The sequence below is a fragment of the Sander vitreus genome, chromosome 16 (assembly GCF_031162955.1).
Source record: "Sander vitreus isolate 19-12246 chromosome 16, sanVit1, whole genome shotgun sequence".
Lineage (NCBI taxonomy): Eukaryota > Metazoa > Chordata > Actinopteri > Perciformes > Percidae > Sander > Sander vitreus.
Genome location: NC_135870.1, coordinates 54799 through 68368, shown reverse-complemented (window position 1 = coordinate 68368; position 13570 = coordinate 54799). Strand labels below are relative to the sequence as shown.

At 41.5% G+C, this 13570-nt stretch overlaps 1 protein-coding gene across 3 annotated transcripts; it reads left to right on the top strand.

Moving 5' to 3' along the window:
• Positions 1-1040: 1040 nt before the first annotated feature.
• Positions 1041-11451, top strand: fsd1l (fibronectin type III and SPRY domain containing 1-like). Of its 3 annotated transcripts, none has more exons than XM_078272146.1 (13): positions 1041-1633; positions 3042-3137; positions 3655-3786; positions 4246-4341; positions 4605-4627; positions 4967-5088; positions 5165-5371; positions 7481-7579; positions 7800-7929; positions 8613-8701; positions 9071-9325; positions 9499-9587; positions 10570-11451. In XM_078272146.1, exons 1-13 carry the CDS (start codon positions 1616-1618, stop codon positions 10669-10671), a joined length of 1458 nt encoding a protein of 485 aa, XP_078128272.1. In that variant the 5' UTR covers positions 1041-1615; the 3' UTR covers positions 10672-11451. The 3 variants fall into 3 exon arrangements, with proteins under 3 accessions (XP_078128272.1, XP_078128271.1, XP_078128270.1); XM_078272145.1 differs by having other exon boundaries at positions 1044-1633; positions 4240-4341; positions 8616-8701; XM_078272144.1 differs by having other exon boundaries at positions 1044-1633; positions 4240-4341.
• Positions 11452-13570: the final 2119 nt, after the last annotated feature.

Genomic DNA, 13570 nt, shown 5'->3' with positions numbered 1-13570 from the left:
TGTATATACACGGCATTTAGGAAACCTTTATTGCAACCTTGGCACGGCAACATGTCCAGACTAGTACAACAGTCATTTTCATTTTTTACGTCCTGCTGCTCCCATCATCAGCCAGGTAATATTTTTTTTACTAAAGCAGTATATGAAATCAGATGTATTACCTACCACCATTTAGTTGTTTTGTGTTATTTAAGATATTTATAAAATATCTGATCATGTCAGACGTAATTATTCCACTCATTTTTTATCCGTTTCAGCAACCAGGGGGCAGCTCCCCCTGCCCCCCAGCCAACTCATGGGTCAGACCCATCTGGTAGCAAAGGAGGGCCGAGACTGAGAGCTACATGGAAAATATGCACCAAACAAGCCACTTTGAAATGTTGCTTGTTTGCAGGGTGTAGCAGGGCACTGCAGGGTGTAGCAGGGCACTGCAGGGCGTAGCAGGGTGTAGCAGGGCACTGCAGGGTGTAGCAAGGCGTAGCATGGTACTGCAGGGTGTAGCAGGGCGTAGCAGGGCACTGCAGGGTGTAGCAGGGCACTGCAGGGCGTAGCAGGGTGTAGCAGGGTGTAGCAGGGCACTGCAGGGTGTAGCAAGGCATAGCATGGCACTGCAGGGTGTAGCAGGGTGTAGCAGGGCACTGCAGGGTGTAGCAGGGTGTAGCAAGGCGTAGCATGGCACTGCAGGGTGTAGCAAGGCGTAGCATGGCACTGCAGGGTGTAGCAGGGCGTAGCAGGGTGTAGCAGGGCACTGCAGGGTGTAGCAAGGCGTAGCATGGCACTGCAGGGTGTAGCAGGGCGTAGCAGGGTGTAGCAGGGCACTGCAGGGTGTAGCAAGGCGTAGCAGGGCACTGCAGGGCGTAGCAGGGTGTAGCAGGGCACTGCAGGGTGTAGCAAGGCGTAGCATGGCACTGCAGGGTGTAGCAGGGCACTGCAGGGCGTAGCAGAGTGTAGCAGGGCACTGCAGGGCGTAGCAGGGTGCCGAGCAGAACCACGGCGACAGCTGCAACCATGATTTAGATGCCACCCTAATCCAATGAAAACTGCGGGGCGAGAAAACATAAGGACTATAAGGAGGAAAAAAAGCTCAAATATACAGATATACAGAGACACTGAGCCATGATACAGAACCAGGTCTCTGCAGAGATGTGGACCAACGGTCTAAGACCCCCCCACTGCTCCGCGGTGCCTGGTTGGCTGTGTGGTCGTCTCGGTGATCATCTGAATCACCACAGCCACCTATGAATGATATATTTATTACCAAAGCATTTATCAGTAATCCAGTCAAATGGGTCGATTTAAGGTGCGCGCCCCTAAAACCTCCAGTTAGGGGCTACAGCACAGTAAGTAAAGTTAGTCTGGAGCCTTGTGTTGTTATCAGAGGTAAAAGTCTGGACAGTTTTAAATGCAAATAAAAATGATAAAGGATTTGAAAAGTAAAACATTTAATATCTCCAATCTCTCAATTTCTAAACCTGTCAGCTATAGCTTCAGACTCTTATTTTGAAACTCAAAACAGGAAATAAGGCTGTGACGTTGTGTGTGATTTCACTTCCTGTCAGTGGGTCGTCTCTCTCTCTCTCTCTCTCTCTCTCTCTCTCTCTCTGTTTCTCAGGTGATGATGGACACTCAGAAGGTAAGAATCTGATCGATTGGTGATCAATAATCTGATCTGTGAGCCTAACTCACAGTCTGAGAGAGGGAGAGAGGAAGGGAGGGAATGAACAGAGAGAGAGAGAGAGAGATAGGATTAGCTAGCTGTTAGCAGCCAAAGTCCTCTCTCTCTCTCTGGTCGAGCCAGCATCACTTTGAATGAGGGATTTACAGATAAGACTCTCTCTCTCTCTCTCAAATTCAAATTCAAAGAGGCTTTATTAGCATGGCCGTATAGACACACAGTATTACTAAAACACATACAGGGACAGGGACGCATCTAACAAGTACACCTTTACATACAGTTATACAGTAGGACGGGGACACGTACACCTTTATATACAGTTATACAGTAGGATGGGGACACGTACACCTTTACATACAGTTATACAGTAGGACGGGGACACGTACACCTTTACATACAGTTATACAGTAGGACGGGGACACGTACACCTTTATATACAGTTATACAGTAGGATGGGGACACGTACACCTTTATATACAGTTATACAGTAGGACGGGGGACACGTACACCTTTATATACAGTTATACAGTAGGACGGGGACACGTACACCTTTATATACAGTTATACAGTAGGACGGGGACACGTACACCTTTATATACAGTTATACAGTAGGACGGGGACACGTACACCTTTATATACAGTTATACAGTAGGACGGGGACACGTACACCTTTATATACAGTTATACAGTAGGACGGGGACACGTACACCTTTATATACAGTTATACAGTAGGACGGGGACACGTACACCTTTATATACAGTTATACAGTAGGACGGGGACACGTACACCTTTATATACAGTTATACAGTAGGACGGGGACACGTACACCTTTATATACAGTTATACAGTAGGACGGGGACACGTACACCTTTACATACAGTTATACAGTAGGACGGGGACACGTACACCTTTATATACAGTTATACAGTAGGACGGGGACACGTACACCTTTATATACAGTTATACAGTAGGACGGGGACAAACATCGGAGGTTGGTTAACAAAAGCAACAATTATGTCAACAAAATTTAACAGCAAGAACAAATCTGATTGATATCAGCAACAACATGAAAACAAGAATATTACAGTAAATAATGTGTCTGTGTGTTTGTGTGTGTGTATATGTAATATATACATAATCATCTTAATTATAGTACAAATACACAGTTTGGTTTATTTAATTATTTATTCCTGCAGATAGAAACACTGAGAGCTGCTTCTTCTCTGAGTCATCAGTGACGCTTCAGCACACATTTAGGTCACTGCACTGTAAAACTACTGCACTGTAAAACTACTGCACTGTAAAACTACTGCACTGTAAAACTACTGCACTGTAAAACTACTGCACGATTTGTGTGTGAAACAGGAAGCTCTGTGCCGGATCATCAGCACGTTGGCCAATAAGAACGAAGAGCTCCAAACCTTCCTGGAAACAGTCGACAACACACTGACGGGACTGCAGGTCAGCATCTGACTGGCTGAGAGGGTTATACAGAAGGGGCGGGGCTTAGAGTGAAGGGTGGGGGCTTCACTATAAGTAGGCGGGCTTATGGGGAATGGGCGGGGCCTGTATATAATGGGCAGGACTTAGAGAGAAGGGAACAAATCAAAGTTAAAAATAGGCTCGTTGGAGATGAGCAAAGCCTGCGCAGAATCAATCACCGGCGATCGGTGCCCGTTGCATGCTGGGTAGATTTATGTCGGACTTGATCCCAACTTGCTCTGACTTCATGCACACGTGGGCAACGATAACCTCACGAGATCAAGGCGGCCGCAGGTTTGAGAGCAGGTAGTGCAGTTGTCCTCCACTGACTGCAAGACCCAGGCAGACCCAGGGCATGCTGGGAAATGCCTGGTTATTATTAACATCAGTAACAGATCATCTCCAGTCTGTTATTAACATTAGCAACAGATCAGCAAACCCCTCCCCCCCCTCGGCTGCTGGTCTCTTTTAGTAATAACTTTGTCCCTCCAATCAGGAGGAGTCGTGTTCGGTGATGTCAGAGCTGGAGGCGGAGCTCGAGCAGCTGAGCTCTGCCCTGGAGGAGAAGGGGGCGGAGCTTCGTGACATCATTAAAGAGGAGAAGCAGAGGAAAGAGGCGGAGCTTCAGGTAGATCATCTTTATTCCTGTTTCATTAAATACATTTTATCTTTTCCTTCAGACTTTAAACTTAGCAATCTGATTTCCTCTAAAGTTCTTTATTCATCAAAATCTTCTAAGGGCGCCCGGTTAGCTCAGTTGGTAGAGTGGGCGCCCTTATATAGAGGTTTAGTCCTCGAAGCAGCAGGCCAGGGTTAGACTCCGACCTGCGGCCCTTTGCTGCATGTCATTCCCGCTCTCCCCTTTCATGTCTTCAGCTGTCCTGTCAATAAAGGCCAAAAATGCCCCAAAAAAGCAATCTTGAAAACAAACAACAGAAAATCTTCTAAAGGTTTTCTAATATAAAAGTAATTCATGATTATTATCACATTTAAAAACATTTAAACTTGTTTTCCTACTCCCACTTGTTGACTGAACTATATATATATATATATATATATATATATATCTTTTATTTTATAGAAGCAGCTGTCGGAGGGAAAGTCGGCTGTTCTGTCGTGTGAAGAACTGCTCGAGTTCGCCAATCAGACGCTGACGATTACCAACGAAGAAGAGTTCCTGAAGGTACGATGGGAGGATGAAGAAGTTAATTCGTCATTTAATTAATCATCATTTAAACTTATGGTCCGGGTGAATACTGGGTTCTGATTGGCTGCAGGGTGCCATTAGGTCAGGGTAGATGTTCCCGGGTGTATAGGGGTTAGGGGGTCAGGGCTTATAGACTCCACATATCATTCTTACTTAACAAACTACAAACATAAAATGCACTCATGAATAGTTCTTTTTATTTTAATACATATTTAAAGTTTGTTATCTGTTTTTTTCAGGCTGCAAAACAAATCAAAGAAAGGTTTGTTCACTGTTGTATTATGATTTAACATAATGATATTAATATATTGATATTAACACATTGATATTAATATATTGCTTAATATGAACATGAGTAAATGTTTTTCTTATTGATGTTCATTTTTATCATTAGTTTCTAAGTTGATTTCCTTGTCATCTTTTATTATTTTATTTCCTGTTTGTTATTTTTGTTGAGTTTGGTTTTCATTTTTTACATTTAATTAGTTTTTTGTTCTTTGATTGATTGCTTCTCAAACAATAACACGATTTGAACCAATCAAAGTTCAGAGTTTTAAATAACATCATTAAGCCCCGCCCCCTCTGGAACCCCTGTTGCCAGGATAACCATGGCTCCAGCGTTCCGGCTGACGACTCGTCCGGCGGTTTCAGAGAACATGTCTCAGTTTACCGTGGACTTCAGCGCCGAGAGGGCAGGGCTTCAGCGACTTCACTTCCTGTCCGGTGAGCCTGTTTGTTTTTTATTTTTTGATCTTTGTCAGTTTATTGTTATTTATATTTGTTGTTTTTGTTGTTCCAGTTCCTGGAGCTCCAGAGATCGACGTCTCCGGCTGCTTTGTCTGTGACAACACAGTCAGGGTTGCCTGGCAACCGGCCAGCGAGGCCGACGGCGAACACTATGAACTCGAATACCGAAAAACGAACCGTGACAGCTTGCTGAGAGCCGCAGGAGAGGCATGCTGGGAAAAAATCCCAGACATCAGAGACACACATGTCACAATCTCAGGTCAGGGGTCAGAGGTCACGTCTGCTTCCTTTTCTTTATCTGTTTTATCTGTTTGTACATCTGAGCTTAATTGTGAAATCAGAAACTTTTGAGAACCATTTTGACTTCAGAAATTTACATTAACCATGAAGTAATGACATCATCATTAGTAAGTTAATTGATTTTATTCTGGCTGCCGCTGCCACTGTTTTGTATATGTTAAGGTTAATTAGGGGAAACTTTCATCTTGAAAATTACCGTCAATCTCTAAATTTAACATTGCCAAAATTATGCACATTTATTGTAATTCTGCATAAGTACGTTTCCCAAATGAACCATCCATCCATCGCCATCCGCTTATCCGGGGTTGTGTCGTGGGGGTAGCAGCTCCAGCAGGGGACCCCAAACTTCCCTTTCCCGGGCCACATTAACCAGCTCCGACTGGGGGATCCCGAGGTGTTCCCAGGCCAGGTTGGAAATATAATCCCTCCACCTAGTCCTGGGTCTCCCCCAAGCCCAGGGATCATCCTTACAAGATGCTGAACCTCCTCCCTAGGGATGCGCCCAGGGGGCATCCTTCCTAGATGCTGAACCTCCTCCCTAGGGAGGTGCCCAGGGCTCATCCTTACCAGATGCTGAACCTCCTCCCTAGGGATGCGCCCAGGGGGCATCCTTATCAGATGCTGAACCTCCTCCCTAGGGATGCGCCCAGGGGGCATCCTTATCAGATGCTGAACCTCCTCCCTAGGGAGATGCCCAGGGCTCATCCTTACCAGATGCTGAACCACCTCCCTAGGGAGGGGCCCAGGGGGCATCCTTCCTAGATGCTGAACCTCCTCCCTAGGGAGATGCCCAGGGCTCATCCTTATCAGATGCTGAACCACCTCCCTAGGGAGATGCCCAGGGCTCATCCTTATCAGATGCTGAACCTCCTCCCTAGGGAGATGCCCAGGGCTCATCCTTATCAGATGCTGAACCTCCTCCCTAGGGAGATGCCCAGGGCTCATCCTTACCAGATGCTGAACCTCCTCCCTAGGGATGCGCCCAGGGGGCATCCTTCCTAGATGCTGAACCACCTCCCTAGGGAGGAGGGCTGCATGATATGAGGAAAATATCTAATTGCAATTATTTTAACTGATATTGCGATTGCAATATGATTTACGATATTGGAGGGAATGATCGTTTTTGTATCATTATTCACATTTTCATTGAAAATTATTAACATTGAAAGAAATTAAAACGATTATAGTGTGATTTTTGCGAGGATCTGTACCAAACAAAGAATTTTTGCTTTAGTCTGTAGGATACGATTTGTAGGCCGGGACATCTCTGCAGCACCACAATACTTAATTCAGAACGGTTTGACACATATTTTGCCATTAACAAATATTGCGACCCTCTGTGATTGGGATATTGCACTAGTCCATATTGCGATTTCAATACAATTGCGATTAATTGTGCAGCCCTACTAGGGAGGCGCCCAGGGGGCATCCTTCCCAGATGCTGAACCTCATCCCTAGGGAGGTGCCCAGGGGGCATCCTTACCAGATGCCCAAACCACCTCAATGCTCCTTTTAGCGGCTCTACTCCGAGCTCCTCACGATGATGATGACTCACAATGACTGAGCTTCTCACCCTATCTACAAGAGAGACGCCAGCCACCCTCCTGAGGAAACCCATTTCGGCTGCTTGTACCTGGGATCTTGTTCTTTCGGTGATGAACTCCTCACCACCACGACTATGCCTGGATATCCTGTCCATGAGGCCCTGAGCAGTTGCCTGGTTTGTCTGTTGACAAGCGGCGGCTCTGCAGATGAGATTTAGTTGGTTTAGTGTGGTGGGAGGGGGTCGCTGTCATACGTTTTGTACCCCAGCCGGTTGTCACAGTACATCACACAGCCTGTCTGATGATGCAATTATTTGTAAGGAGGATATGCATTTCGCTTTAGAAATCAACTGCTTTTTGTTTTGGTGATAATACTCACTCTCTCCCGACTGTTTACTTGTTGCATTGTTTCGCTAGCGTCTTCATTTTTGTTTCAGAGCTGAAATAGTCATACATAAGGTTTGCAGTACTATAAGAGAGGACACAAGCTCATCAGTTTATTGTAAAAATGTTTTCTGTTTTAGGTCTGAAGTTTGACTCCCGCTTCATCATCGTTCGAGTTCGAGCGAGAAACAAAGCGGCTGCTGGCGAGTTCTCTGAGCCTGTCACCTTGGAAACCAGAGGTGATTACATACATTACTAAATGAATGAGTGAATGAATGACCATAAAGGTCTGTCCATGAAGGGGTAAGAGAACAAAGAAAACAGATGTCACTGTAAAAACAAAATAAAGTTTCAGGGCGAGATGCAAAGACAGAATGAGAGAAACTTCTGTTATTGCAGCGTATAACTTTTTCTTCTTGACTTTTTGCAGAGTATAACTTATTTTTATGTTTTTTGCAGCGTATAACTTTGGGTTGGAGGCGGCGACAGCTCACGCGGAGCTGCAGGTTCGGGGCGACACGGTGACCTGGGAGCCTCAGGGGGTCAAAGGTCATGACCCCCGCCTGAGAGGAAAAGAGAACAAAAGCAGGTGAGGTCACTGATGATGTCATCGGAGCGCTCGCTGCGGATGCTGGGAGTTGTAGTCACAGATGATCTTTTTGTCCCTCTGCAGTCTCCGTACTGCGTCCTCTCCACTTGCTCAGGTACAAACCGTTGCTTAGAAACCACTCTGTCACGTTCATCGCCCATTTCTCGCTTCATTTAGCCAATCACGTCACTGCTGACATCACATCAGCGATTGTTTCAATAAAATTTCAGATCAGTTGGTGAAACTTATTTTTGTCTTCAAACTTGTTTCAATCTATACAAATAGTTATAGTATAGTAACATGGTATAAAATATATAGTAACCCTATAGTAAAGATTCATACTTTAAAACGTGAACCAGTTTCTATCAGTTTATTTATTCTAATCAAAAATATTGTTTTGTTACTCTGTTAAAATCTGCTAAAAAATAATATTTAGTACAATGTTACAATTACGTATATGTGTTTTTAAAAGTTATATTTTGTTTTATTAATTTTTTCATCTTTCTCTGCTGCTTCATGGCTTTGGCTCGCCCTCATTGGCTGTTTCACACCTAACACCTATGCCCCCCCCCCCCCGCCCCTGTTTCACACCTAACACCTAACCCTTCATTTATTCTCTAGGATGTTAAAGTCTTTAATAGAATAGTCGTCTAACTCTTCTCACAAGTCTTTTGTTTTATCAGCAGCAGAAGCTCCACGCCGTCGCCCAATAAGACGGCAGGAAGTCGAGCCGGACGCGACCGATTCGCTGGAGAGTCGTACACCGTGCTCGGTACTTCAGTGTTTCAAATTTACATCCTGTCTTTGAAAATAGAAAGTATGACTAAATGAATTAGACATATTAGTAATTTAACCTCAATACAATAAATATTAAATAAAGGGACATTTTAGAATTATTTCATCAGATACTGAAAATATCAAACACGTTTAACACCTTAAATTATTTGTTAAATTTAATAATTATTCTTGCTTTTATTTTGAAAGTCATAATTTGAAGTTTTAGTTTGAGTGCTATTATTTTGAAGAAGTCTTAAAACTGTTTTTTATAAAGTTTATATTTCCATGTTGTATTCAGTAACATGGTATAAAATCAGATGTTTATTTAAATAATTCATTTAAATGTCGTTGTTCTGTCTCCTAGGTGACCAGGAGATGACTGGCGGCTGTCACTACTGGGAGCTCCACCCCCTCGCTGACTGGAAGTCCTTCAGTGTGGGCGTGGCCAATCGGGCCAGCCTGGGCCGCTTCGACCAATTAGGGAAGAGTTCTGGTTCCTGGTGTCTCCACGCCAGCCAATGGCTGCAGAGCTCGCTCGCTGCCAAACACAACAACCGAGCCAAGGCGCTCGATTGGCCGCTGCCGCAACGAATCGGAATCTACTGCGACTACGACAATGGTACCAGGAAGATACTTAACTTTTAGATTGTTTTACCACATTTAATGTTAACTTGTTTTTATCACCAATTACAACTTCAATCGTCAGTTTCCTCACGACATCTCGTCTGCTCTCTTCAACTGTTTTAGGTCTTCCAGTTATTTTTCTCTGATGTGTCTCTCTTTGTTTTTCAGGAGATCTATCGTTCATTGACGTTGATCGACTTCATCTTCTTCACTCCTTCAAAACAAAGTTCAGCCAGCCACTCGTCCCCGCCTTCACCGTCTGTACCACGCTATTATTCCCCAATATTCCCCATTATTCCCCAATATTCCCCAATATTCCCCATTATTATCCAATATTACCCAATATTACCCAATATTACCCAATATTACCCATTATTCTACAATATCGCCCAATATTACCCAATATTACCCAATATTACCCATTATTAGCCAATATTAGCCAATATTACCCAATATTACCCAACATTACCCATTATTACCCATTATTACCCAATATTACCCAATATTCCCCATTATTCTACAATATCGCCCAATATTACCCAATATTACCCAATATTGCCCAATATTACCTAATATTTCAGTTTCAGCGCCACACTGATTAATAATAAAAATTAATGGAAATCTCATAAAACCATAAAATAATGACCAACTGGCCACCAAAGATCATGTCTGTTCTTTGGGCTTTTAATATTATATCTCTATATAATATAATATAAGATAAGATAAGATAGACTTTATTAATCCCACACTGGGGAAATTCTTGTGCTACAGCAGCTCAAAAGATTTTTTTTTACACAAATCAGAATAACACAAATACATATTAAGTAGACATAGGAGAAAAAATATACATAAAGTATAAGAAATAGAAAAAAATAGAATTAGTTATAATAGTAATAAAACAAACATATTTACACAAGAAACACCCTTATATAAACAGACAGTATATAAACACAGATATACAGATGAATAGAAATGACATATTGCACAGTGGAGGTAACAAAGAGTGATAAATAAATAAATACGCATAGTATATATATAATATGTAATGTAATATGTTATGTAATGTAATTAAGTAATATTACACAAGAGGGTTTGATTTAACGTCATTATCAACAGTGATGCAGCCAGTAAGCATCACTGAAGTGCCAATAATATGACGTTAAATTAAACCCTCAAAATTATACAACAACGGTTATTATATTATTCCGCAGTACTAACTGAAGTGAAACTGTGTTGCAGGTTTGGTGTGGTGGTATCACCATAACGACGGGCCTCCAGGTGCCGAGCTTCATGGGTAATTTCCTCTCCACCAATCGGAGCCTCAGCAACCTGTCGCAGTAGATCGACCAATCAGCTGTTTTTGTTTTATTATTTTTAATAACTGTCGTTAATTTATTCACTTTATATTTGTATTCATGAATTTTAATTTAATAAATAAATAATAGGCTATTATATATAAATATCTTTTGAATTATCAAATATGAATTAAAAATGTAAAATAAATGTTATCATATTTAAAGACCTAATGAATTAAGAAAATATATTTTACTAGTTGTTCCTCCCTGCTTTAATTTGAAAGTCTGGACCTGACGCCACAGTTTTAGTTTAAGTGCTTTTACTTTGAAAATGTACTAATATTGTCTGTTAGCTCAGGCTTTTATTTTGACAGATTTTGTCCAGAAAACAGCAAGGTATATAAACGCCGGCCGTATTAAAGTTGTGACCTCGGCGGCTTCCCGTAGAAACAGTTCTTCTAAACGGCGGACCGGTGGTTTCTTTAAAGATAGTAACAGAAAAACTAAACTATTCCCTCTGGCTTTTGTTTTAATGGCTGTAATAAGATGTAATTTGTTGTGAAGTTCCTGTGGAAGTTCTGTTTAATTTGTGTGAGATAATTTTATTATCAAATACTTCACTAGATATGTTGTGTTGTGCATTCCTAATGGCTTTTATTTTGAAGGTTAGGATAGAACGTACTATGATGATGTGGTCATTTTGACCACATGACTGACTTTTATTGCGAGAATAAATATGAAATTTTACTTTTATAGATTTTTCTTGATGTTGAGAATCAGTTTTTATTCAATAAAATGTTGATATCTGACCTGGAATCAGAGTGAATTAAAACTATTTATTGATTCGTCATGTTTGTAAATGTCACATCAGCTCTGACTCAATGTTTTATACATCAACAAATAATATTTTAAATATTCAAGATCCAACCCCATACAGAACCTACACCTGGGACCTTTAGGATGTCTGGTGTCCAAATCTTTTCAGCTCATATTCTCTGAGCTTCATGTTACATTCAACTACGGTGGCTGGAACAGACTGGCATCCATGTAGTAAGAAATGTTATACCAGATGTGTGTGGGTTTCTTTTTTATAACATTATGTCAATGCTGAGTGAATCTGGTTACAATGGTTTACAGTTTCACCAACATCATGTAATCCACATCTGAATAAATATACACAATTAGTGGACTTTAGATTGCCATGACATTGAGATTTAAAAACATTATTATTATATTGATTTCACAACCATGTAGGTGCAGAAAAAATCCCCATGACCTCTGGGCCTATTGAGTTTGGCTGTCACTAAGTGATCCTGCAGATTTGTAGTCTTCCTGAAGGATGCAATGGTCCTGTGGTTCTGTAGCAGCTGACTTCCCTGTGTAAAAGACTGCAAATAGTTTTTAAACCAGCTTAACAAGTTGAACAGTAGAAGGAGAAAATGTTGCAACAAACGGCAGAGAATCAAGAAGAATGGTCTTCAGAGTGAAATACACATTCTAAGAAAGGTCCAACATTACCACCTAGTGGTCAAATCTGAAAACAACAACACAGATCTTGAAGTGCAAATTCTGTGAAATCTGAGCAGCAGTCTCCTTAAAGAAAACCTTTATTTAAAGTATGTGAGTCTGCTGGTAATTACTGTGTTTGAATGTTTCCAGGAAATCCACAGAGTTGTCACTCACAGTTGATTTAAGTTTGATTGATTTATTGTGGTTGTTTAGGTGGTTAAAAAGTCATTAACATCTTCTGTAGAATGGGTCCAGATACCCCAAATATTATCCAAATATCTGAAGTAGTGGGCAGGTTTCTTAATGCAGGATGCCAAGGTCGAGCCTTCCCACTGAAGCCATGAAAATGTTGGCATATGCAGCATCGCAGTCCCTTTAATTTGGAGGAAAGATTTAAAAATCAAATTCAAAACCTTTCCTAGATGCTCAGTGCAGGATGAAATGATATCTCAGCTGAATAAAGTATGTAACACTTCTCTTCTTTTTCTCAGACAAACTGGTGAAGTTTGACTCATGACTAAACATTCAGAAGTTACTGAAAGACTGCTTTAGATCCTCATTCATTCTCCGACATGAGCAACGGGGCAAAAATAACTAACTAACCTCTTCAACAGCAAGGAAGCTTAGAGAAGAGAAAATAAAAGAAAGGAGTGGTTATCTGTAACTTGTGTCCTCTCAGCAGAGATGTGAAGATGTTTTATTCACCAAACAGGAAGTCAGTTAGAACAAACACATCAGAGTTATGAAAATGTAAAGTGTAGAAAAGGCAGAAGACGGATAAAGTGTAAACTTCAACATGTATATTGTGAGAAAATTAAACTCTTTCTTTACTTCAACATGTTGAAATGTTTCTGTAAAGACAGTCCAACAACAGAATTACCTCTAACTGGGACACATTACTCCTCTCTGTTGGTTATTCTGATATAAATTATATGAATATATAAATATATGAAACCTTCAGCTGCTCTGATGTTAATCTGCATTGATGCTGCTCTGTGACAAACAGCAAGAAATACACAGGAATAGTGATTTAAATAACAATAATTAAATAAATAAACTAAATTACTTAGCAATTAAGTTATGTATAGAGACATAATAATGTATATTAAAAATAATGTCTGGAAACATGTTTTAATCACATTCTGTTGGTTTAATGCAGTTTTTAAATGAGGTAAGAAAATATTCTGACAATTAAACTTCACCTCTCCTTTACCCCGCCCCTCTCGGCCTCCGTAGCCCCGCCCCTGTGCTTCCGTAGCTCCGCCCCTCTCGGCCCTGCCAGAGCAAAGCGAAATCTAATGGCCATGCTGCAGCAAACATTTCCCCTTCTCCCTCCGTGAACAGTGCCGGCCCGAGCCTTTTGGGGCCCTAAGCAGAATTTGATTTGGGGGCCCCTTACCACATGTCACAGTACTTGACGATTATTGACACAAATG